At 40.6% G+C, this 26,479-nt stretch overlaps 1 protein-coding gene across 1 annotated transcript in view; it reads left to right on the top strand.

Annotated features, from left to right (window-relative positions):
• Positions 1-424: 424 nt before the first annotated feature.
• The window catches only part of CBLN4 (cerebellin 4 precursor), a gene marked incomplete at both ends in the record, with an annotated part of 31,136 nt that continues 5,081 nt past the window's right edge, over positions 425-26,479 (top strand). Inside the window, 2 exons of the mRNA XM_081322440.1 lie at positions 425-715; positions 8,677-8,793. Coding sequence (XP_081178566.1) covers positions 425-715; positions 8,677-8,793 — 408 coding nt within the window. The remainder of the gene's footprint in view (positions 716-8,676; positions 8,794-26,479) is intronic.

The raw sequence follows: 26,479 nt of genomic DNA on the forward strand, positions 1-26,479 counted from the left end.
TCCCGCCATAGCTTTCTCCTCCTGGATTCTGGGAGCGGGGGGTTTCAATGGCAAAGAAATGGGCACCGGGAAGAGCTGATTTTGTCCAGGAGGTGTTTGGAAGCACATTTCCAATTGCTTTTTGAAGGCTCCCTACCTCCAGAATCAAACAGGAGGGAAGACAGACTTTGTTCGCTGGAAATGTTGGAAATTTTCAGAAGAAGCTCCTTCTGCTGCTGCTGCTGCGCTGGTAGCAAGCGGTGCGTGTGTGCCTGTGTGCCTCTGTCTGTGTAAGAGTGGCGGGTTTTTTTCCCCCTCCGCTGCTGGTAGGGCTGCTATAGCTGGCTTTGTGGCGTGGTCTGTGTAAGCGTGGAGAGAGGTGGAAGGAGAGGAACGTTGGGCAATCCGCGCAAGGCTTCGCTGTCCGCCGCTCCTGGTGCTGAACATGGGCGCTTTAAGCAGGGCGCTGTCCATGGTGCCCACCATCATCCTAACGCTGGCTCTCTCCGTTTTCCCCGTCTGGGCGCAGAATGACACGGAACCCATCGTACTGGAAGGAAAATGCTTGGTAGTTTGCGATTCCAACCCAGCGACCGATTCTAAGGGATCCTCTTCTTCTCCTCTGGGGATCTCTGTACGGGCTGCTAATTCTAAGGTCGCTTTCTCCGCAGTCAGGAGTACCAACCATGAGCCTTCTGAGATGAGCAACAAAACCAGGATAATCTATTTTGATCAGGTAAAAAGAACATACATGGGTATCTTGCTGTAAGTAGAAAGACATTCTGATGGTTTCCTCCTGACAAAAGGAGCATGTGTTTGGAGTGGGGAAGTTGGTTTTGCCTGAGTTTTATTTAAGTCGTGAATGTTTTCTTTTAAAGTGATTTCACCCCTGGGAAAGGGACTAGGTTAAAAGTGGAGGGGGAGGCAGCTGCTTACAGTCCTGAGATGAGATAGGATAAGGATAGTAGGTGGGAATCAACAGGTGGAGTTGATTTGCAAACTCTTTAATCTTCATTTGAAAGGAGTGGGCTGAAACTTAGGAATTGGAGACAGAAGCATTTGGTCCATTCAGTCACTGTTCAGTTCATAGGTTTTGTTTTTTCCTCTTAAGATGGATAGCAATTTCACACATGCTTTCCTCTGAGAATGAAGTTATTTTTTATTACTTATTGATTTCAGTTTCTACATTTCCACTTTACATTTAAAGGCTCATGGATGGTTAAACAAGTTCTGGCAGTTCCGGCTTAACAAAAAAAAAAGCCTGTCTCACATTACCACATATGTAACAGTTTTACCATTCCTGATATGCTGGAATAAATGAGGTGATATCATTTAGTGCAGGAATTATTTAATGCTTCAAAGAGGTTAATACTGAGGGAAGACTGTAAAAATCAACTTACATATGCATCCTTATACTTTATTCTTGAGAATACTTAGAAATAGCAAGGCATAAGATTTTGGTATTTTAATTTAACTTTGATATCCTGAAGAAAAGCTGGAAATTTGTTAAAAGCTTCAAAGTACAGGGAGGAGAGATAAAGTGAAGATATATAAAGAAAATCTCCAATCCTCCAGAAGCACTTCAGTTGATTTGCAACCAGATTTCCCAGCAACTTAAATGTTTTATGAGTTTTCAAAACCATTCAAATTTTCAATCTTAAATCTTTAAAAACTTTTATGAGGTTTCTGCACCCTACAGAACCAATATCCTACACTAGACTTATTCTGGTGTAGTTAAATTGATATGCATTTGGTATGTATATAGATAATGTACTAATGAAACTCAGTCAGGTCACACTAGTAGAATATGGAGGCTGTCCTTTGGAAAATTCACTGCACCTTAGTAGCATCACTGCAGAATTTTGCAACCTTGGAAGGACTTTCTGCACTCCTCCCTTCTTCCAAATCCATTCCTGAAATAGACATCAATACTTCCTTTATCTTTTAGAAAAATAGAAAAAAAAATCTATTCCTCTTACTTTCCAAGATAACATATTGCATTTTCAATTTTTATCTAATGCGTCTTAATACAATCAATCAATTTTAATAGGAAAATTAAACAAATGTGTCAGTTTTCCTACTGAAACTGATGCTGCTTACAGGATGTAATTTTGGACTGGCAAAGATCCATGCTTTGAAGGAGAAGACAGAAAGGCATTGGAGTTATATTATGCCAATTCTGGTTTAAAATCTGGTTTAAAATGTACCATATCTAATATCCTACCATCAGCTCTTTATGCATTATGTGTACCTATAGAGTTATAGATACATCATATTATTTCAAATAAGAGCTGAAGGGTTTGATTAAGCCCACAAGTTATTCTTTAGTTTTTCAAGGCATATTCTCTGACAGCCTGACAGATCTGCATTTTTCTCCAGAGTCCTAGGAATCTTGTAACCAACTCAGTCACATTGTCATTAGCCTTTTCAAAGGATCAGAAGTCAGGTATATATGTAGTGTAAGATACATGGAGATGGTGGAACCCCACGACAGCTATCTGTTTCTAAGGGGAAGGAATAGAAGGCAAAAGATCAGTATTTTCCCACTTCTATCCAGATGCAATATATATAAGAGATGACTTTTAAAAGTATATGCTTGAAGTATATGCTTCTCCCCTCTATAGTTGTGTACCACCTAAAAATACCCAACTCTTCCTGCAAAGTTTGAATTTCCTGTCTTCCTAGGAGATACCATCCACTTCTTCTCTTCATATGTTTCATTCACATCTTCACATTCATTACTGGATACATTAGGTAGCATATGTTACTCATTATATGCAAATGATATTGCTTTTGGAATTGTCATGACAACTGAAGTATATCCCTACCCTGACTGATCCCAAAACATGTTGCTAAGGTACACTCCAGTCCTATACATGTTTATTGAGAAGAAAGTCCCATTGAATGGAGTTTATTTTCCTTTAAGCTCACAGAAATGTATTTAGGCAGGAAGTCAAATAGATGGGTAAAGTGGATGATCTACCACTTTTACCAATATGGCTTTTTTGCTGACATCAAAAGATTGCAACTTGCCTTATGAGAATGACCCAAGTAGAACTTTTACAAATATTTTTTTTCTGCACAGCAATAGAAGATATGAAGCTATTCTTTGTGTTACTGGTAGTATTATATTTTAGATAGTAGAGTCAGAGAGAATGCAACATTACGCCTCATTACTTTTATGATAATACATCATTATTGATTAAATGATGCTATATGTAGTTTTTATTATATTAATAATGATTTATCATATAAAGTTTAGTCTAGTACTGGAGCTACAGTTTTGTGTTATTTTAATTTTTAGTTATCTTTATGTCATCTAAAGAAACTGTTTTGGACAGGAGGGTTGATAAATTTATGCTGTAATATTTATTCAGAAGACTCAATCCTTTTCCATCCTTTGCAAATGATCTGAGAGGGTTTTCTCTTCCCCTGTCTTTCAGATACTGTATGTTGGGCTACATTTCTCGTCAGCCCCTTGCAGTACGATTAGTGGTCAAAGTTTAATGGGTGCTATGGTCAAAAACTTTCAATGGCATCAAATTGAGAAAGGCTACTGAAGAATATAGGCCTTATATGCAAAGCACATGTTAGGTGGCTGTTATTCCATCAAAGTTTATTGAGAACTTCAGATGGTGATCTGTTTATATATATATAAAAAGGATTCACTACTGTGTGTAATTTAATTGAAAGGCAAACTAAAATGTGCAATATGCAAAGCAGATATTTCACAGAAAGTTACATTTAATTTGAACAGTGCCCTCTGATAAAAGATAACAGGGCAGAGGTAGAGGGAGGCACATACAAAGCAGAATAAAATGATAAAGCAATTTTAAAGGCAACAAATTATGAAAAGGCAAATGATACTATAAAAGGTCCAAAGCACATCTAAGGTGCTAGGGGAAGCTGGAAAAGACATTATATTAGATTCTCTGATAAATTTGTGGCAGAAATGAAAAAAAACTGCATGAGCCATACTATAGTTCAGGTTTTTATAATTTCTTCTGTACTATATAGAAAGCCTCTGAATTCTACATTTTTGTTAAAAAAAAGTGATTTAATTAAGTGGGACTCATTCCCCAGTTAATAGAGGATTGCAAAACTGGCCAGGCTGTTAATAACAACAATAATAAAAAACTGTCAACATTAGGCACATTGAAGTCTAGAATAAGGTTACTAATAAATACCTCAGAAAACTGAAGAAGACCTTAAGGTCCAAACTCAGTGGTGGGAATACTATCAAGACAGTTAATACCTAGACAATTCCAGTCATGCAATATGTAGGTGGAATAGTGGATTTGACTCAAACTGAACTGGAAGCCCTGGATAGAAAGACCCCGCACCACCACCAATAATCTCAATGAATTATACGCTTCAGTGATGTTGACAGAATTTACTTATCAAGGAATATAGGTGGGCATGGAATGTTGCAACTGAAGAAGGAAAAAGGACGTTGGAAGACTATCTGAAGAACAGTGTAGAAGATAAGGTATGATATCATGAATGCTTACAATGAACACCAAAGAGACCAAACTGGCCCATGTGAAAGACCAAATGAAGAAGAGAAAACAGACATGGCAAGGCAATTATATGCCATATTATTATAATATGAGATTCAAGGTGCTGGTAATGGTTTTCAAAGCCCTACATGGCATGGGTCCGGAGTACCTTAGGAATCACCTGCTGCCAGCGTCAACTTCCCTCCGCCCAGTGCGCTCCCAAGGGTGCCGCCGTTCAGAGAATGCCGTCTGGTGGCTCCCAGGGGGAGGGCGTTCTCTGTGGGTGCACCTGACCTATGGAACCATTTACCGGTTGAGCTCCGGATGGCTCCCGACCTTCGCTCCTTCTGACGCGACCTAAAACCCTATCTGTTTGAGCAATCCAGTCTGGTCTGACGGGTTCTGTTGTAATTATTGTTTTAATGTAACTTATCTTCTGCATTTGAGCATTAGGGTTTAATTTGTTTTCAATTTCTGTATTTGTGCATTTTGATATTTATGTCACTGTTCACCACCCTGAGTTCTTAGGGAGAAGGGCGGTATACAAATCAAATAAATAAATAAATAAATAAATAAATAAATAAATAAATAAATATGGCAATTATATTAAAAAAATAGCAAGAAAATGCGATAACAAGACCTGGAAAGAGCTAAGAGCAGGAGAGTTGAAGAAAGAAACAGAAGGGCTGAATCTGACTGCAGAAGACCATAGCTTAAGAACAAATGCATATAAAGCCAGAATTGAGAAGCCAGCCACAGACAGCTAATGTCATTTCAGCAAAGAAGCTTAATAAACAGTGGACCACCTAGTTATGTGCTGCAAGAAGATCACACAGATTAATTACTAACAATGACATGACAAAGTACCAACAACGGTGCATACAACTTGACTAGAAGCAAGAATTGGTAGGACCATAGAATAGGCAAAGTAACAGAAAACGAAGAAGCTAGAGTGCTCTGGGAGTTTTGAATTTAAACACACAAGCATCTGTCACACAAAGCCCTAGGTTTAAAATTATTAATAAGAAAGACAAAAATGTCTGGATAGTGGATGTTGCAAACATCTGAAGACAGCAGAATAGAAGAAAAAGAACTGGGGAAAAAAATCACAAAATATAAAAACCTGCAAATAGAAGTAGAACAACTATGGCAAAAGAAAACAAAGATAATAGTAATAGGTGGTCTGGATGCAATCCCAATACTTCTGGAGTACCACATGAACACCATTGGCATTAACAAAATCACCATTAGTCAAATGCAAAAGACAGATTTGCTTGGCACAGTTTACAGCCTGTAATATTACAATACCTTTACCACCAACAAGGAGCAACATCTGTCCATCCCAGGTCCTTCAGAAGGACTCTTTAGGTGGATAAAAATATATCTGTCTAAACATCTATGTGACAAACAACAACAACAACAACAATAGTCACCTTGGATGCAATTCCTAAACAACTTGAGCACCAGTTGAGCACCATCAACACTGACAAAATCATCATCAATCAATTGCAAAAGGCAGCTTTAGTTGGAACAGCTTGCAGCCTGAACTAATACCTTTAACAAACACCACCATCTGTCTATATGAGGTCTTTGGTAAGGACTTAATAGATGGACAAAAATGCCAAATCATGTCTATACGTCTGTGGCTGTGGCTGACTGTGTGACTATAATAGTAATAATAAAAGAGTTAGGGAGGAGAGATTGGCTTAAGGGCAGCAAAGAACAGAAATGCATGTTTCTTTATGAACTCAGCTATCATTTTTGTAAGCAATAAGGATTATGAGATTAAGCACAAGCTTAGTGGGAAAGGTGGGGTTTAGGTTAAGGTTGTAAGGCAGGGGTGTCAAACTGCCGGCCTGCAGGCCAGATGTGTCATGCCGAAACCGTGCCCACCCCAGCTCTGGCAACGAGGAAAAAGTTGTGACATGGCGCAACACGTCACGTGACATGGCGAGTTTGACACCCCTGTTGTAAGGAATAGACAGAGAAATGATATTCCTCAGGAAATGTAGACAAGAATTCTAAATAGTTCTACTGCTAAATTAGATATTTTCCTCAAAAACAGATTTAATTCAAGAATTTTTGTATTGATAAAAAAGTCATGATAGTTACCCATTGCTTATTTGTATAAAAAGTAAGACATAGTTATAGAACTGGGAGAAGAAACTTTATCCTTTCTATTTAGAAAACACCCATATCAATGCAGGTCTTTTAAACAGAAATGCTGCATGTCTACCTCTGCCTCTTAACCTTCATTTTAATATAGGGTTGGCAGTGTACAATCTGAGAACTACAGACAGCCTTTCAAACCATTTGTGGATTATCTAGAGCTATGGTGGCACAGTGGTTAGAATACAGTGTTGAAGGCTAACTCTGCTAACTGCCAGGAGTTCGATCCTGACTGGCTCAAGGTTGACTCAGGCTTCCATCCTTCCAAGGTTGGGAAAATGAGGACCTAGATTGTTGAGGGCAATATGCTGACTCTGTAAACCACTTAGAGAGGAATGTAATGTACTATGAAGCAGTATAGAAATCTATTGCTATTGCTGTCTAATCCTAAACTCTAAAATACACAATTTAAAACAAAGAAACAAATCAGCAATAGCAACAACAACAACATGCAGCTCTGCCTATTTTACATATAATCTTACCCATTCCCAAATTAAGTGGGATTCAACATGTCACTTCAAGACATGTAATCTGCTCCCTTAGGAATAATTTATGTCATGAGAGCATCCTGGAACTATATGCATGTTGAAAGAAGACTGCAAAAAATTGTGGAATGGGGTGTAAATAAGGCATGAATGCACACTGCTAGTTGTGACTGTCAGTTGTCACATACTGTATATCTATATCATATCTCTCTCTCTCTCTCTCTCTCTCTCTCTCTCTCTCTCTCTCTCTCTCTCTCTCTCTCTCTCTCTCTCTCTCTCACACACACACACACACACACACACACACACACACATCTATCTATCTATCTATCTATCTATCTATCTATCTATCTATCTATCTATCATCTATCTATCTATCTATCTATCTATCTATCTATCTATCTATCTATCTATCTATCTATTATCATCTTCGCCTATCATCTAAAAATTCCCTTCTTATCACTATAGGTGGCATGTATCTTCCTCCATCTTGAACCCTCTATCAGTGGCCTGGGGGTTTGAGGGTTCTGCACAATACCTTAGCTGCTCCTAACTCTGCACTCTTCTGAACAGAGAGCTCTGAGGTTCTTGGGATCAGTTGGAGACACCCTGCCAGCTTAGGAATCACAGCCCAAATGCTTGTACTACCACTGGGAACACTTTGATCTTTACATTCCACTACTTCCTCTCTAGTTCCTCCTTCAGACCCTGGTACTTCTCCAGCTTCTCATATTATTTCTTCCTAATGTTGCTGTTACTTGGCACTGTTATGTGCTGAGTGGTTGGCTCTATATCCAAGGTTGTAGGGAGCTGTACACATTAGGAACTATAAATTTGGATTGGAGCATGTTCCAGATCAATTCAGTGTAGCAAATACCTTGCACTGCACCATCAACAGCTGAAGGAAACTCTGTAATATTCTCATTCATTGGACAAATAATCTTGATGGTTCAGAAGTGTTGTAAAGCTTGATCCACTTGCTTGTGTAACAGAAGTTTGTGGGCAGCTGTTTATTCAACAGTTGGCATTCATTGTGCTTTTGTTTATATCTGCCTGGCTACTTTGGTGAGGCTTACATAACTAAACCACTTAAAGATTTGTGCTACAAATGTTTTTTAGCTACCTAAGTAATTTAATTCCATGTGATGAGATGACTCACCTGCTTGAAACTCAGCAGGAACTGTAGTGGAACTAAGCAGCCTCTCAGCTAGTTGTACAAAAAATGTCACATGATTCTAAGTATACTCAGAAATAGGTTCCTGTTGCTTTCAGTAATGCCTACTCTCAACTAAGCATGTGGAGAAATTAAAGAATTTGAGAAAGGAATTTCTATTCCTTTAATTGAAAATAAGTGGGTTTTATTCAAATAATAATTGCACACATTACATCTTATTATGAACTTGTTGGAAGTAAAATCTGATTATTTGCATACACTTGCATACATTGTCAGATGAACAATGTGCAAAATCTGAAATTAAACTTGGGTTCATTCATTGTTTTCCATTGCTTCCATTAATTACTGGTTTCTTTTCTTTTATTTATAGATCCTAGTAAATGTGGGCAATTTCTTTACATTGGAGTCTGTGTTTGTAGCACCGAGAAAAGGAATATACAGTTTTAATTTTCATGTAATTAAGGTCTACCAGAGCCAAACAATTCAGGTAGGTTGAATTAAAAAAAAATAATCTTTGGGGTTAGTGTGGTTAATGTTTCCTTCCTTCCTTCCTTCCTTCCTTCCTTCCTTCCTTCCTTCCTTCCTTCCTTCCTTCCTTCCTTCCTTCCTTCCTTCCTTCCTGTCATATTTATATTGGATATCAGCTTTAGTCTAAAAGCATGTTGTAGGTTATAAAAAAATACAACATATCATAAGAATGCAGTATAAACATGAATGAAACAATAGGGATAGCTACTGGACCAATACCAATAGATTTTAACTGAGAATTCAGATTACAGTCTTACATGCCCATTCTAGATTTGGCAGCTTGCTCAAAATGACCGATTTGAGTTTCATGTCACAATTTCTTCATAATTCACTCATCAAAGAGCATCAAATACCAGGAATGCAATGTAGCTGAAATTAAGTTGGCACAGTTTAACTAATTTTGAAATCAAAACATTTAAGTTAAAATAAATTAAATTAAAAAGTGCTTGGCTTTAGGCAATGCATTACCTTGACTGCCTGACTGATTGATGTATTGGGAAATGTTAAAAAAATATTATAATGAACAATGTTGACAACAGCCCACCTATAAAATGAGTAGCAACAAGTTTTTCTTTTGAATGTACAGAGAATAAAATTAAGAAAGTATTATTTTTAAGCATCTATCAGAAGAAATTTATTTAAACAATTGTTTTGTATTATGCAAATAATTCCTTTGAATCTTTAACTCAGTCTACTTACTCCATCAGCTAGCAGATAGTATCACAACCAAGCATTTTTTCATGTTTCCTAATAAGGTTCAGCTCATTGTAAACAGGAAAAGTGTGCCCTACATATAGATAATTATATTCTCTATTTTTCATTGGCAACTCCACCTAGTATGACTCAGTAAAATGTTTTGCTGGGACTTACAGATGTGATATTATGATTATTTTTGGCACTTTTTAGCACATAGTAACTTGAAATATCACCATGATAATCCTTGTACTGAATGATTGGTATATTTAACCCACTCAGATGCAGTGAGTTGGACTAAGACTGGCAAATCCTACATTGAAGTCCACCTACACATAGAAGCTCATTGGAAGATCTTCTACTAGTTACCATCTTTCACCTGATCCATTTTATAAGGTTTCTGTTCAGGTGCACTGTTTTAAGCTACTCGAGAATAAAAGAATAACAGAGCTGGAAGGGACCTTGGAAGTCTTCTAGTCCAACCCTCTGCTCAGGCAGGAAAACCTATACCATTTCAGACAAATCACTGTCCAGTCTCTTCTTAAAAACCTCCAGTGTTGGAGCATTCACAGCTCCTGGAGACAAGTTCTTCCACTGATTAATTGTCCTCACTGTCAGGAAATTTCTCCTTAGTTCTGAGTTGCTTCTCTTCCAAAACAATAATTCTACCAGACAAACTTAAATCTATACACAAGAGAGCTCATGAGGAAAGAAAAGTCCAAAGTTTCCAAGGCATGATTCAATTCCAAACATGGTGTCAATCTAAAGTGAGGCAGGAATCACAATGATCAGAATACACACAGCTAGAAACCAAACACATTGTTACCAGCACCATTCCCCTTCATCTGCCATGCTAAATAGCCAGCTTCCAGTGCAGCCCATCAAGAAGGGCAAAGCTTTCTCCTCTTGAGTAATCTGGCTGACCTTCTCTGTTCCTGCCTTTTCTCTGCCCTACGTGTTCTCAAATTAGGTGCAGAAGGCAATTCCTCCTATTCACTGACCATCTGCAACTGCATGCTTTCCCCAGCTGGAACCTCAGCCAAATCCCTTCTGTTCAGAGCCATCAATTAATCCAGCTTCTGATGTGCCAGGAACCAGTTCATTCTTGAGGTATCCAGGGAATGATCTGGGGGAGTCAACACACACATACCTAATTCCTTCAAGCATTCATCATATGTTTTAGCCTCCAGTACTCTAATCATCTTTGTTGATCTTCTCTGTACTCTTCCTTGAGTCTCAATATCTTTTTTATATTGTGGTTACCAAAACTGGATGCAATATTCCAAGTGTGGCCTTACCAAGGCATTGTAAAGTGGTACTAACACTTCACATGATCTTGAAAAGTAGTACACACATCCAAAAATATATTTTAAAACATTATCCAGAGAGAATGTCTATATCTAAAGCCATCAGACTCCAAAAACCTAGAAAGACCTGTTGAGATTCTTGTTTCTTTTGTTGTTCTTCACCTATAGACAGACATCTTGCCAAACTAAAGCAGACTATTTGTACCTTAAAACGTAAACTCTGGAAACTATTAGAAGCAGCTCTTTTCATCCTCTCTCTCCCACACTGCACTTTTCTTGCTCCTCTGAAATGTACTCCTGCCTCCTGGGAAATCAGAAAACATTTCATCATAGGCATGTTATTTCTTTTTGTAGCTGTGTACAGTAACCTGGGTAACTGTGGAAACTCCCAGAATTCTTAAAAATGGCCATTCTGAGTAGGGAATTTTAGGAGTTGAAGTACATGTTTGTCCAATTAGAAAACACTGCTTTATAGGAAAAGATGAAATAACAAAAAGGCCATCCCAATGTAGATATCTTACAGAATTTGAAAAAAACCTACCACCTCAATATGACACAGGATTTTAAAAGGTCAAAATGCAAGTGTTGGAGTCTGAAATGCCATTGAAAAGAGGTAGATCTTTAGCTGGTATTATAGGAAGATCAGTGAATTGTCAGGCAAATTTCCTGGGATGGGTGGTATTCAAGACAGGAAATGCCATAACTTAGAAGAAATTCTAGCTTGTAGTCATTAGCCTTGTTTCACCGACAAGAATTATTCCAATAGTTTCTCCAAAGTGCTTGAGGGCATATATGTATGTATGTATGTATGTATGTATGTATGTATGTATGTATGGAACATTCCTTTAGCTTTATTGGCCCTAAATAATCATAGTATTTAAAGTTAGCACCAAAGCTTTGAACTAGGGCCAGAAATGGACAGGACATATTTGGCATAACTGTGGTGGTATCACAATTTTATATGAAATGTCATTGGATAATGATAAATGTTCTCAGGAACAAATTTGTAAGCAAAGATATGTAGGGTTGAGTCATAACAAATCTATGGCAAGGGACCAGAAATTATTATAGAAAATAACATTAGGACTTCAGATCATTTCCTTTGAAATGGGAAGCCAGTTTTCTAAGATGATATCATGTACTTTTGAATATTTAGAAGGCACAGAATGACACCATGTTCATGAAGTTGGTTTGTTTTGGCTCTTGGCCAAAAGGACTTGCCTCTAGAAGTTGAGGGTGCTCCATCACTGAAGGTGTTTAAGAAGAGACTGGACAGACACTTGTCTGAAATGGTATAGGGCAGGGGTCTTCAAACCTGGCCCTTTTATGACTTGTGGATTTCAACTCCCAGAATTCCACAAGTCATAAAATGGCCAGGTTTGAAGACCTCTGGTTGCTTCAGCAGGGAGTTGGATTGGAAGACCTCCAAGGTCCCTTCCAACTCTGTTATTCTGTTGGTTACTCATGTGTAGTTCATTGTTTTCCAGGAGCCATGAAGTTATAAAGACAATGATTAGACTTTGAAGGATTGCTAGAAGTTTTTTTGTGTGATGGAAGTTTAAAAGCCTCTTTCACTTCTACTTCAAAACCCTTGCAGACGATAAACATCACAGTGAAAGAGATACTGAATACTAGTTGTGGGCTTCAATTTTAAACTCCTTATATTTCTGCAGCCAACTGCCTCTTTTTTTCCCACACACAAAAAAAGCAAGATGAGCTACGATAAGGAGGTGGAACGGCATCTGGGGAAATGAATGGTCAACAGAGCATGCCTCTTCTAGGCTTATAATGCCTATCTTCATTTCACTGAATATATTACTGCAATAGCTTGAGAGCAATTTCGTTGTAATCTGCTTCTGCATTGCCTGAGCTCATGAGTCTGAAGCCTATGCCTCAGAGACAGTTAGAGTTGAAGTTAGCAAGGCATGAAGCCTGGGAATAGAGAATTCCTTTATGAAAATATTATGCAGGTGGCTGTAACAACCAATTTTGAGGAAAGGGTGGCTTCTATCCTTTGCAATGGGAGAAAGAAAGTTGGGATTTAGAAATCATGCACACAAACACACACACAATTTGACTCTTAGTTTTGTAGACGATGATGCTTTTCTATCATTAAAACTTGTGTGACAGCAATAAAGATATGTTATATATTCAAGCTGAATCTTAACTTTTCTCTGAGGGTGTCAGGGTCTGGAAAGAGCTTTTGCAGGCATCTGAGGGCTACATTGACAGAGGCTACAGTTCTCCTCTGGCCTTTTATATATTGCCCTTATCACTCCCAGTTTCTCATTTTCAAAAAATCAAAATTAAGAATCAATATGAAGGGCAGCATGCATTGATAGAGGGTGGTCTATGTGTTGGGGACAGAATAAACCAGGGGGTCTTCAAACTTGGCCCTTTTATGACTTGTGGACTTCAACTCCCAGAATTCCTCAGCCATGCTGGCTGAGGAATTCTGGGAGTTGAAGTCCACAAGTCATAAAAGGGCCAGGTTTAAAGACCCCTAGAGTAAACTGACATGGATAGAGATTCACTGTGAATTTGTATACTTTCCCCCATGCATTCTTTAAAATGCATTGCTTAAAAATGACAGCCAGTTTGGTGTACTGGTTAAGATGCTGGTCTAGAAATCAGGAGACTTTGAATATCTAGTCTTGCCTTAGACATGAAACCTGCTGCGTGACTTGGGAGCCAATCATTAGGAGACTGTGAGTTCTAGTCCTGCCTTAGGCGTAAATACAGCTGGGTGACAATGGACCAATCACTAGGAAGTCTGTGTGTTCTAGTCCCATCTTAGGCATGCATGTGAGATAGGTGACTTTGTGTCAGTCATCCTCTCAGTTCAACCCACCTTACAAGGTTGTTGTTGTGAGAAAAATAGGAGGAGGAAAGTATCTTTGACACCTTAAGTTGCTAATAAAGTAATAACAGTGGAATAAAAATTGAATAAATAAATAAAATAAATAGAACCTCTGGGAAGTCCTCCATCCCCCTGGTATTGCATCCCTGAGACATCAGCAGCATAAATTCAAAGACAGCAGCTAAAACAGCACAATGAAATCTCTATCTCCTTTTTCCTTTACAACTCTTGTAAAAAAAAAAAGTTGGGACTTTGAATACCCTTCTTTCCCAGTCCTTATTATACTCTATAGTACTGAATGCTAGGAGAATAAATGACAGCCTTTAGAATGACTGGGAATCTCTACATACAATTCTGTAAACCAGTTTAATTATTTTTTTCACTCCTGATGTTTGTGCTTTCAAAACTACTTTTCCACAGAGGAAAAGAAATAGGATTCATATATATATATATATATATATATATATATATATATATATATATATATATATATATATATATATATATATATATATATATATATATATATATATATATATATATTTCCTTGCCGAGAGAACAAGTGTTCAGGGCAGGCATTTTCCAGCTGGGGCTGAAGGGGTTAAACAGCATTTCCCATCCTTACTCTAGTTCAAATCAAGAAATTTAATAGAATATAATCTCCAATCTGGGACTCAGCATCATCATAGAACCCATTTTAACATATGTAGGGACGCAATGGGATTTGTTAATTTTCCAGATGATTATCTGATGATTGAATAAATATGTATTCAAAAGATCAATTAACATACCATACAGATGCTCATGTTTCCCCTCAGTCCAACTCCAACTACTCTCCCTGTGCCTGAAATTGTGTTGTTATTGGTCACAGCTAAGAGGTGTATATAGTTCTTTGCACATGAGGATTTCAAACATGAAAGCAATAGCAATGCAAGCAAATTCCTTACAATTATTAATATTCTCACACTTCAGCCAGTGAAGGATGACTTTATGCAACCTGAAAATTAGCCCTCATATAAAAACTCATATGAATCTTTAAATATTTAAATATTCACAAGGGTGTGTTTTTAAAAAAATGATTGCTAAATTCTTTATTTTTCTGTTTGTATAAATACATATATGATATGTATTTTTATACTGTGTTTTTAAATTTGTGCTAGCTGCCCAGAATCATGTTAGTGAGATGGGCAGGCTTATCAATCAATCAATCAATCAATCAATCAATCAATCAATCAATCAATCAATCAATCAGAGACCCTGGAGTTAGTTGCCACCAATTCTAATTCTGAATGTGACAAAAGGAGAATGAGAAATTAAAAATTAAAAATTAAAATAAAAAGGAGAATGAGAATTAAAAATGAGAAAAGTCCTATGAATAGTATTTAATTCTATGAATACAGTCCATCTTTTTTCTTGCCCCCTCCACTTCTTCATTCTGGGTTATATTTAGTTCCCTAAAACTACATATGCCATTGGCTTCATCTTTCTTTCCAGCAATACCTGGAAAATTACTGCAGTGAATTTGCCTAGCTGTTTAGCAAAGGAAATAACATTTGTGGAATATAATGATTCCGAGGGTCTAGCCATCTTTTCCCTATATGCCTAGGCAGATCCATGCAATTGAATTCACTTAGTGCTTTGCTATGTTTTGATTTTTGGAATCATTTTGTGTTTTTCTTATAAAAATAATTACATTTGACATAGTAATAACAACTGTAGCAGACAAATATTCCATGGGCAGTGGCCCCCAGAGATATGGTCCATTAGCCGAATTTGGCTAATGAAGTTCTATAAATACTGCCTTCCCTACTCTACTTCACCTCAGTGGAATGATTACATGAAACTACTTATTGAAGTGATGGATTGCAACTTCATTAACCTCAGAAGGATCTGCTAAAGAATGCATAATTAAGAGCAACTAGCATTAGTGAAGGATTGGTAATTCCTTGAGATCCCATTGGGTGATTCTATCTATAGATAGTCCTTGACTTATGGACACAAATGGGATGAAAACTTCTGTTGCTCAATGATGTGGTTGTTAAGAAAATCACACCTGATTTTAAGGCCTCTTTTGCTGCAGTCTTAAGTGAACCACATGGACAATAAGCAAATCTGGCTTCTCCAATGGTCTGTGCTCATTAGAGGCCCCCTGGGAGGGTTGCAAATGTTTGATGGCAAATGTTGGAGACCCTATCTTAATGCAGATGATTTTATAGACTGGATAAGGAGACAGAGAAAAAAAAGTTGCCTCACAGCTCCAGACACATCAATATGCTGATCACAACCAATAAAGTTTTCCTGCCATAGAATTTCACTATCTGAGATCCTATCTATGTCTATCCTGTACAATCAGCTAGAATGGGCGCGTTGATCAAACAATGTCACCTGAGAAGTCCAGGGAAGTATGACTTCTTGGTCATGTTGGCTGCCTTTGGCATCTCCCCAAAGCACTTCTCCAGATAGTAGCATGACCTCTTCTCTGATTATCTTTAAAAAGTCTTTGAAAAATATGCTGTTCCTCCAAGCTTTGCATTAAAGTGGATGCCAGCTCCTTTAGATTTCAGGCGAATGTTTTATTTCATGATGCACATTGTTCTTTTCTCATTTTTGTTTGGTTTCCATTACTTTTAATGCTGTATGCAACCCAAAATCTTCTGAAGTTGGGTGGCCTTCTCCATTAAATAAGCATGTGGGGATGAAACAGGCTTTCCTGAACCCATTTCAGGGTTTCATTTGGGGATATGCTTTTATGTCTCATAAATGACTTGTCCTAGAAATTAAGCTTTATTAGTTCGCTTGGATAGTTTTGAAATAACTGACCATGGTATCTTTTCAGGCCATCAGAGTTGGGCTTTGGATGCTCAGTTTCACAATAGTCTCAGTTCTTACCATCAAAGATGTGCTTAGAAAGAGATTCTTGGAATCATGGAAAGAATCAGAACCCAAGATCACTGCCTAATCTTAATAATAGGCAAAATAAGGGTAAATAAATTAAACCTAGATAAGATAGAGATTCTGTTAATAAGGAGAAAATCACACACCAGAAAGAGCAGGCTTACAGCTGGAAATGCTCCTTGATGTCCAACTGTCATTGGATACGCAGGTGATGGCTGTGATGAGAAGCACTTTTGCACCATTTTTGCTAATTATGCCAGCATGGTCCTTCTTGAACTGATTGGATATAGCAACAGTTATCCATGTCTTGATTATATTCTATCTTGACTACTGCAGGGTGTTTTCTGGGAATTTACCAATGTTTGGAAATTGCAACTGGTGCAAAAGTGCAGCAGGCAAGCTGCTGGTTGTTGATTGGTGCAAGATACTGGAATCCTATAATACGCATACTAAAATGTCTCTTGGCTACCAATTACTTACCATGCCCAGTTTAAATGCTGGTGTTGACCTTTCAAGCTCTAAATGACTTTGGGCATTGTTGTGTATTTACTAATTGTTATTACATTAAGTTAAACAGAAGTTACAGAGCTGAGGTAAAACCGCGGCAGCTTTTGACAGCTGTCAAAAGCTGCCGGGCGAAACCGCGCAAGCGCCAACCATTGACAGCTCAACACGCGCTACAGATGACAGCTCCGAGCTGTCAAAACCAAACGAACCCGATTGGCGGCGACCACGGCGCGGGAGCAGACTCACCCCGGATTGGTCGATCCGCCGGCAGCTGTCAGTATAAATAGATGTCATGTTCCCTTGTTCTTTGCCTGGTTCAGAATAAAAAGTTAAACTGTTAACTAGCTGTCTCGCCTGCTTCTTAGCTAAAGCACTGGCGACGAGGATGGGATGCTGCTTGCTTAGCTGAAGTCACTACCTAAGGGGAGAAGAGATTTTTTCCCTTAGCTGAGCTGGTCACTTGCTGAAGTCACTGGAAGTCAAACTTCCATTCAACGCAAGCAGCGGCACCTCAATTACAGACAGCATGACGAACCACGGCCACATTCGAGAATTCGATACCCGCCACCCAGAAGGCTGGGAATCGCATCTGGGCCAGGTAGAAGGGTACCTGGTAGTTAAGAAGATCACAGATGACCGGGCCAAGGCGGCCGCCCTCCTCTGGCTCAGCGGCCCTGCTGTTTATGATGCCGCTGTGGGGATCTTCACCCCGGAGCCGGTCGCCACCATCTCCTATGCAGACCTCACTGAGGGGCTGAGTAAATACTTCATGCCCCTCAAGTCAGAACTCTACTGGAGAGTGAACTTCGCTCGGAAACTCCAGCTTCCTGACGAGCCAGCAAATGACTTCATAACCAGGGTCAGGCATGCCGCACGTCGGTGCCGGTTCCCGGATTTGGAAGACCGAATCCGGGACCAGATTGTCATAGGGCTCAAGGACGAACGGCTGAGGAAGAAGCTGATCGCCAAGCCTGAAATGACAATGACCGATGTGGCTAGAGAAGTCATCGCATACGAAGACTGCCACGGAGACGACCGACGGGTACCGGACAGCGGACCACGGGGGTCCGTGCACCAGGAAGACGGCAGGTTCAGCGGTTCTGAGGACGACGACGGCCCCACAGATATAGACGCGGTGCAACAGCGGTTCGAGAAACTGAGGATGCAACGCAACTACAAGGGGGGCCCTGCCAACAATCAGAGGGGGGCCAACTTCCCGACTAACAGGGCGAAGTGTGCCAGCTGCGGGGGAAGCCACCCTAGGGCAACGTGCCGGTTCCGCAGTGCCAAGTGCCACGGGTGCGGGAAGACAGGCCACCTCAAAGCAGTGTGCTGCAGCCGGAGCCGGGAAAACCTGCACGACCTGGAGGTGACAGCCGAAGGTATGGCCCCATATACACTCAGAGCTAGGCACAGCCCCAGAACCCCAGTGTCCAATGTAAGGGGGAGGGCGGAGAAACATACAGTCCACAGCATTCTTAAGCCCAAAATCAAGGTGGACGTACGGATTCAGGGAATTCCCTGTGAGATGGAGGTGGACTCTGGGTCCTCCGTCTCACTAATTTCATGGCAAACGTACAGGGACATTTGTAACCGAAGTAGGAAAGGGCCCGCCCTTAGACCCACCAAACTCCGCCTAGCCGACTTCCAGAAAACGCCCATTAAACTCCGGGGAAAAGCTTCCGTCCCCGTAGAGTTCAAAAAATTTAAAGGATCCCTTCCTATTTTGGTGACCCAAGAAAACAGAATAAGCCTGCTAGGATTAGACTGGTTCGAGGCACTAGGAATAGCGTTGACAGGTGTCAACGCCATTCAGCTGTCAAAATTGGAATCCGTCTGCCGACAATTCGCGGACGTTTTTGACAGCTCACTAGGGAAATACACGGGACCGCCCGTATCACTTAAACTGAACCCAAATGTGGTGCCTGTCAGAATCAAGGCCAGAAGGGTTCCCTTCGCCTTGAGGGAAAAAATAGAAGCGGAGCTTGACAGATTAACAAACTTAGGGGTCCTCGAACCGGTAGAAGGGGCCGAGTGGGAGACTCCCATAGTGACCCCAGTTAAACCAAACGGCCAAATTAGATTATGTGCCGATTATAAAGCGACCCTCAACCTCGCTTTAAACGCACATGCCTACCCGGTCCCGGCTGTCAAAGACATCCTCGCGGCCATTAAGTCAGGCGCCATATTTGCCAAGTTAGACTTGGCGCAGGCGTATTTACAGTTGCCTGTCACCCCTGACACCGCTTTGGCTCAAACAATAGTCACCCACAAGGGAGCATTCAAAATTAACCGCCTTCAATTTGGCATCTCTGCAGCCCCGGGAATCTTCCAGGAAATCATGGAGAAAACACTTAAGGGAATTCCCGGGGTCTGCCCATATTTTGACGACGTCCTAATTGCAGGGGAATCAGAAAATGACCTGGCTGGCAAACTAACCAAGGTACTCCTAAGGTTCAGGAAGGCCGGTCTCAAATTAAAAAGAGACAAATGCTCCATCGGGGTGCCCTCAACAGAGTTCTTAGGGTTTAAAATAGACGCTAAGGGAATTCACCCCACGGACACAAAAATTAAAGCTATCAAAGCAGCACCGACCCCCAAAAACAAACAAGAACTTCAGGCTTTCTTAGGGTTAGTCAACTTTTACCACACCTTCCTACCGCATAAAGCCTCCATTGCAGAACCCTTACATAGATTATTAGACAAGGGCAAACCCTGGACGTGGAGCCCTGAGCATGATAAAAGTTTTAACCTCCTAAAAAACTTACTCTCCAGCAACACAACGATAGCCCTGTTTAACGATCAGCTGCCCGTATGTCTCGCCTGCGATGCCTCCCCGTACGGCATCGGAGCGGTCCTAAGCCATTTAACTAAAGAAGGAATACAGACCCCTGTAGCGTTCTATTCGAGAACGCTGTCAAAACCTGAGCGGAATTACGCTCAAATCGATAAAGAGGCTCTAGCTATAGTAGCCAGCGTAAAAAAATTTCATGATTACCTGTATGGCCGACCATTTACTATTTATACTGATCATAAGCCCCTGTTAGGACTCTTTACAGTAAACAGGCTAACACCACAAATATTGTCTCCCCGCATCCTAAGATGGTCTACATTTCTATCAGCCTATTCATACAAACTAGAATACAGACCAGGAAAAACCATGGGCCATGCAGACGGCCTGAGCAGACTGCCGCAACCAATTGTGGACCCAGACCCAGCACCAGCTGGAAGAATACTGGCTATCTCAGAGCTGCCAGAATGCCCCTTATCTGTCAAAGATATCTCCGCGGCTACCACGGCAGACAAAATCCTAGGCAGAGTCCTAGGCTATGTCACAACGGGCTGGCAATATTCACCCCGGGAACCACAATTCCAACCTTACTTCTTAAAACAAAAAGAATTATCCACCCATCAGGGATGTCTCTTATGGGGCAGCAGAGTAATCATCCCTGACAAACACAGACTTAAAGTACTAGAGAGCCTCCACGAAGGGCACCCGGGCACCGTCAAAATGAAGGCTCTGGCCAGGAGCTATGTTTGGTGGCCGGGTATAGACAAACACATTGAGGCACACGTAGCTGGCTGCTATTCCTGCCAGCTAGTTAGAGCAGCCCAGCCACAGGCGTCCATACATAGATGGGAAACGACAAAGTCACCTTGGTCTCGCATTCATATAGATTATGCAGGTCCGTTCCAGGGACAATCATTCCTAATTGTCGTAGACAGCTTTTCAAAATGGCTAGAAGTGGCGCCAGTAGCCAATACAACTTCCTCGGCCACTATACAAGTTTTAAGGGGCTTATTCGCCACACATGGCCTCCCTGATGTTATAGTTTCCGATAACGGGCCCCAATTTACCTCCTACGAATTCCAGAGTTTCACAACGGCGAACTCTATTAGGCACACCACCTCGGCTCCCTTTCACCCATCGTCGAACGGCTTGGCAGAGGTGATGGTAAAATCAACCAAGGAGGCACTACGCAAGATCATCTCCGGCAACTGGCACCAAAGACTGGCACAATTTCTTCTCTCCCAACACACCACGCCTTGCACAACTACCGGAAAGTCCCCAGCAGAGCTTCGCTGGGGCAAAAGATTGACCACCAGACTGGACCGTCTCCACCCAGACAGATCCCCTCCAGACCCAGAACTGCCCCTCCATCATAGAACTCTCAACACTGGGCAAGCTGTCTGGGCTAGAAACTATGGGGGAGGGAACAAATGGACACAAGGGGTGGTCATCGAACAAACAGGCCCCTTGTCATACATCATTGACATTGGACAAAATATACATATCCGCAGACACATAGACCAATTACGCCAACGCAGTCCTCAAAATATAGGGGGAAGGGGTGACGACGAAATACCAACTGAAGCACCGGCGCAAAGACTGGCACGACAAGACTCCCCTGATCGGAACATACCATTTCAACACCCCACTCCAATCAACGCAGATCCAGCAGAGCCAAACCCCCCACCCCCGGAGCCAACCCAAGAAGCGCCAAGAGAACCAGAACATACTACCGAGGCTACCCCCCGGCGCTCCGAGAGATTAAGGAAACCTCCCACATACCTGAAAGACTATGAATGGGGAAAACCAAAAAAGAAACAGTTGGGGTAAAATCAACTCAATCAGAGGGAGGGGGAAGGGGTGTTGTGTATTTACTAATTGTTATTACATTAAGTTAAACAGAAGTTACAGAGCTGAGGTAAAACCGCGGCAGCTTTTGACAGCTGTCAAAAGCTGCCGGGCGAAACCGCGCAAGCGCCAACCATTGACAGCTCAACACGCGCTACAGATGACAGCTCCGAGCTGTCAAAACCAAACGAACCCGATTGGCGGCGACCACGGCGCGGGAGCAGACTCACCCCGGATTGGTCGATCCGCCGGCAGCTGTCAGTATAAATAGATGTCATGTTCCCTTGTTCTTTGCCTGGTTCAGAATAAAAAGTTAAACTGTTAACTAGCTGTCTCGCCTGCTTCTTAGCTAAAGCAGGCATGTTTATTTATGAGCTTGCTTCTCCTTGTTATTACAGTGTGAGAGGCTCTTTTGAATATGCCATCGTTGCCAGAAGCTTGACTGCTTAGTCTGAAGACAAGGGGCTTCTCCTGTATGGTTTTCAGCAATTGCCTCTCACTTTCTCTCAATGTTTAAGAAAATGGTAAAATGTTTTGTTTAGCTTTGATCTACTGTTTTTTCTAACAATTATTTCTCATGGTGGTTTGGCTTTAAATTTTGTTAGGTTTTGCAGTCTGTTTTTTTTATGGGAGTGAATTGCTCTGAGAGTTAGAATAAACAGAAAGGTGGGATACACATCCATGAAGAAAGGAAACAAATCTTTGGGAGATTACATAAAGTCTCTATGCCAGGGGTGTCAAACTGCCAGCCCGTGGGCCAGTTTCATCATACTGAAGCCTCACCCACCCTATTGCCGGCAATGCAAAAAGAGTCGTGATACGTCACAACATGTCACGTGACATGGCGAGTTTGACACCTGTGCTCTATGCAATTGTTTGCTGCAGTTGGTGAACAGTTTCCTTGAGCGAATTAGGAAAGGACCAACTCTGTGCTTTCTTGCATTCCTGCTCCCTCTTCTTAAAATGTGCTTGGAAGTTATCCTTCCTCTGTAAATTCCAGATCCCACATATGGTTGGGCACTATTACCTCCATCACTTTTTTAAATTTAATTTTTTTCAAAAAAATTGATCTTACCTTCTCTTGATTACTGTTTTGCTTTCAAAATCAATGCTTCATGACCTTCTTCAGCATTATCCTAGATTTTGATATCAAATTGTTTGGTTTCTAGAATAACAGAATAGAATAAAATAATTGTCATTATTGTCATTTTGAATGTACCCTGATTGGCATACATTAAAATGAAATCTCACTGCATTCAGCTCTCAAAGGGTCACCACCTCTGATATACATTACATAAATATGTCAAAAATAAATAAATACAGAATTATGCATATACCCACTTATATTATATGACACAGAGAAACAACAGTCTAGTTTGGGTTATGTACACATGTGCATGGCGAGAAAAACAAATCTTGTGAGTTTACCAGATGGATGGCACAGGAAAAAAGCTATTACAGAATTGGGTAATCCTGCTAGAAATACTTCGAAACCTCCTCCGAGAGGGGAGCAACAGAAACAGACCATAAAGTGGGTGTGTGTGGTCTCTAACAATGCTTTGAGCTCTAAGCACATAGGGCTTATAAGCAGTATCCCGAATACCCGGGAGCGAGCTTCCTATGATCTTCTCTTCTTACCACTCTCTGTATGGACTTTCTCTCTAAGGCACCACCAAACCCGACAGTGATGCAGTTTGTTAAAATGCTTTCAATCATGCCTCTGTAAAAAGTGACCAGAACAGAAGGAGAAAGATGTGCTCTCCTCATCCAATGCAGGAAATGCAGATGCTGGTTTGCATGCTTCACTAAGGATGATGAGTGGAGAGACCAATTCAGATTGTTAGTTATCTGCACTCCCAGATGCTTAATACTGTTGACCACCTCTACAGCTGCATCCTTGATACTGAGTGGAGTATGACTATGCTGGCTCTTTCTGAAATCTACAATGATCTCCTTTGTTTTATCAACATTTAGAACCAGGTTACTTTTATTGCACCGGTCCACCAGAGCCTTCACCTCTTCCCTATAAGTGTCAGAATCCATTTATATCACATTTCATAATTGTATAGGTAGAACAATGTGCTTATTCTGGGGATTCTGCCATCTCTCCGAGGGGGGGGAGAGGATGGTTACTAAAGCGATCTTCAAACAACAGGGAATGTTTTAACTGGGGGAGGGAGGGGGACAGACAGGTCTGGATTGCATCTTCATTTACAACTGAAAAGGAAAGCAATAACCATAAAACCAAGGAGAGTTCCCTTTCCCATGGAAGGCCCTGACACCTAAGCAACTGATGAGAGCCTGACCAAATGGATGAGGGGAGGGGCTGAAATGGGAATGCTTTATATAGGATTGAAATGTAACTTTGTTAGATTCCGTCTTGTATTGCCACAATCGATTCCATCCTAGTAAACATTTTCCTTTTGGACTAAACTTGTATCCAAGAGTTCTTATTTCCTAAGATGTGGATTGAGGTGGGTCCTGACAATAAGCATCTTCATTGTCTTCCGAGATAAGTGCCTTCTAGTGCCTTGACTCTTGTGTTTCCTTCTGCATTATTAAAGTAGAGATATTGGCCCTCCTCCTGTCATTTGGTACTTCACCTTTCATCAGGATTTCTCAAATATGTGAGGTTCAGTGAGACCATTAGCAAGTTCTTTCAGTACCTTAGTATGAGGTTCAGCTGGTTTTGGGTCTATAAACTCATTCAAAGTAAACAGATCTCACCATACTGTATATATATATTTTATCAGTCTCACACTTTGTTCCTGTCTTTCCATCCTGCTTGTCCTAGTTTCCAGATAGAAAGCATCTCTTCTGCTGAAGACAACTTAAGGGACAACAAGAATTAAGTAGCTCTGTCTTATTTGTAATCTTTTAATATTTCTCCATTTTGGCTGAGTAGTTAGTATATTGATCAATTTCTCTTCCTTGAGTTTTGATCATATTTGAGAAAAAACTTTCTGTTTTTCCTATCATCCGTTATCAACTCTTAGCTCTGGTCTCTCTGACAATGTCAGGACAATTCTGGGTTAAACTTGTGCCATTCTTTCCCCTTTTTTACCTCCTTGGTTGCTTTCTGGTTTAATAAGAGATGGACTATTTTCTGCAGCCCCATTGGCTTCTTTTGCTGCCTAGGAAATAATGTCAAACAGAAAGTTTGTTGTGCTCTCTGTCATTCCAGAGTGCAGAACACAAAGTAATGGATGTTAAGTGCAGTTGTTAGAATGCAGTATTGCAGGCTAATTCTGTCCACTGCCAGGAGTTCAATCACAATCGCCTCAAGGTTCACTCAGCCTTCCATCCTTCCAAGGTTGGTAAAATGAAGTCCCAGATTGTTGGGGACAATATGATGACTCTATAAACCACTTAGAGCAGGGGTCCCCAATCCCCGGTCTGTGGACCAGTACTGGGCCGTGGCATGCCAGCAACCAGTCTGCACAAACAAGCAAAGCCCCATCCATGGGATGCAGGCAGCACATGAAACCACGCACCCCCCGGTCTGTGGAAAAACCTCTCTCCACAGAACTGGTCCCTGGTGCCCAAATGTTGGGGACCTCTGACTTAGAGAGTGCTGTAAAGCACTATGAATCGGTATATAAGTCTAAGCGCTATAGCTATTGCTATTGTTATATAGCAGAATGTACAAAACAGGGGGATCAACCTTATTGACCTACCTATATTTAAGAGTTTTATCATTATTTATATAATTGCATAATTAAGAATTTATCACCTCCACAGTAATGTAAACCTTAAAGTACTACATATAGAAATTGGAAAGAAATTCTCAAATATTCCAAGACTACAGTCGAAAAATGGATGTAACTTTCACTAGAAAAAATTGCAGGACAGAATTAGGTATTCATTGTCTAGTTTCATTGTCATCTGATGAATTTAGATTCATTATTATTAGTTTGCATGTCATGGACATTGGCTTCTCTAATTCCTTTTTTTATATAGCCCACTGATGCTGTATGTTATGTCAGTTTGTTTAATGGTTTATTTTCCCATTTTCCCACTTTGTAAAATAAAGTTTTCTCACCTTTTATACTTTCCTTTTTTTAACCTATTGGCATCATTTCAAAAAGATGTATGTCTTTTCTAGTCTGTATTGTGTATTTCATTTGAACTTCTGTTATGTTGTTTTAAAATATTTTCTAAGCTCCCTGAAGCAGTCTTACATTTCTCTCTGTTCCTTTTATATTTCATCTAGCTAAACTTCTCCTTTTAAATGAAAATAAGCCTCCATTTGAAATTAAATATGATTCTTTTGAACTTTCTGGGCTGTTTTCCAATTCCCTAGGATTGATTGATTTGATTGATTTATTATATTTATATGCTGCCCTTCTCCCTAAGGACTCAGGGCGGCTCACAACAATAAAAACTAAAAAAGAACATGAAAATACAAAATTTAAAAAAGAATTAAACAGTAGATATGTTCAATACATAGTAATCTAACCCCATAAAACCAAATTTAAAACCATAGTCAGTCCAGGTCCGATTGTTGGAACATCCATGTCTTCAGGACACGGTGGAAGGATCGAAAGTCAGGGGCCTTCCGCAGCTCTGGAGGCAACTCATTCCAGAGGGTCGGCGCACCCACAGAGAAGGCTCTCCCCCTAGGGGTCGCCAGCTGGCATTGCTTAACCGACGGAACTCTGAGGAGGCCGACTCTGTGGGAGCGAACCGGGCGATGGGAGGTTGACAATGGCAGCAGGTGGTCTCACAAATACCCCGGGCCTAA

The sequence above is a fragment of the Vipera berus genome (genome assembly GCF_964194415.1).
Source record: "Vipera berus genome assembly, chromosome: 3".
Classification (NCBI taxonomy): Eukaryota; Metazoa; Chordata; class Lepidosauria; order Squamata; family Viperidae; genus Vipera; species Vipera berus.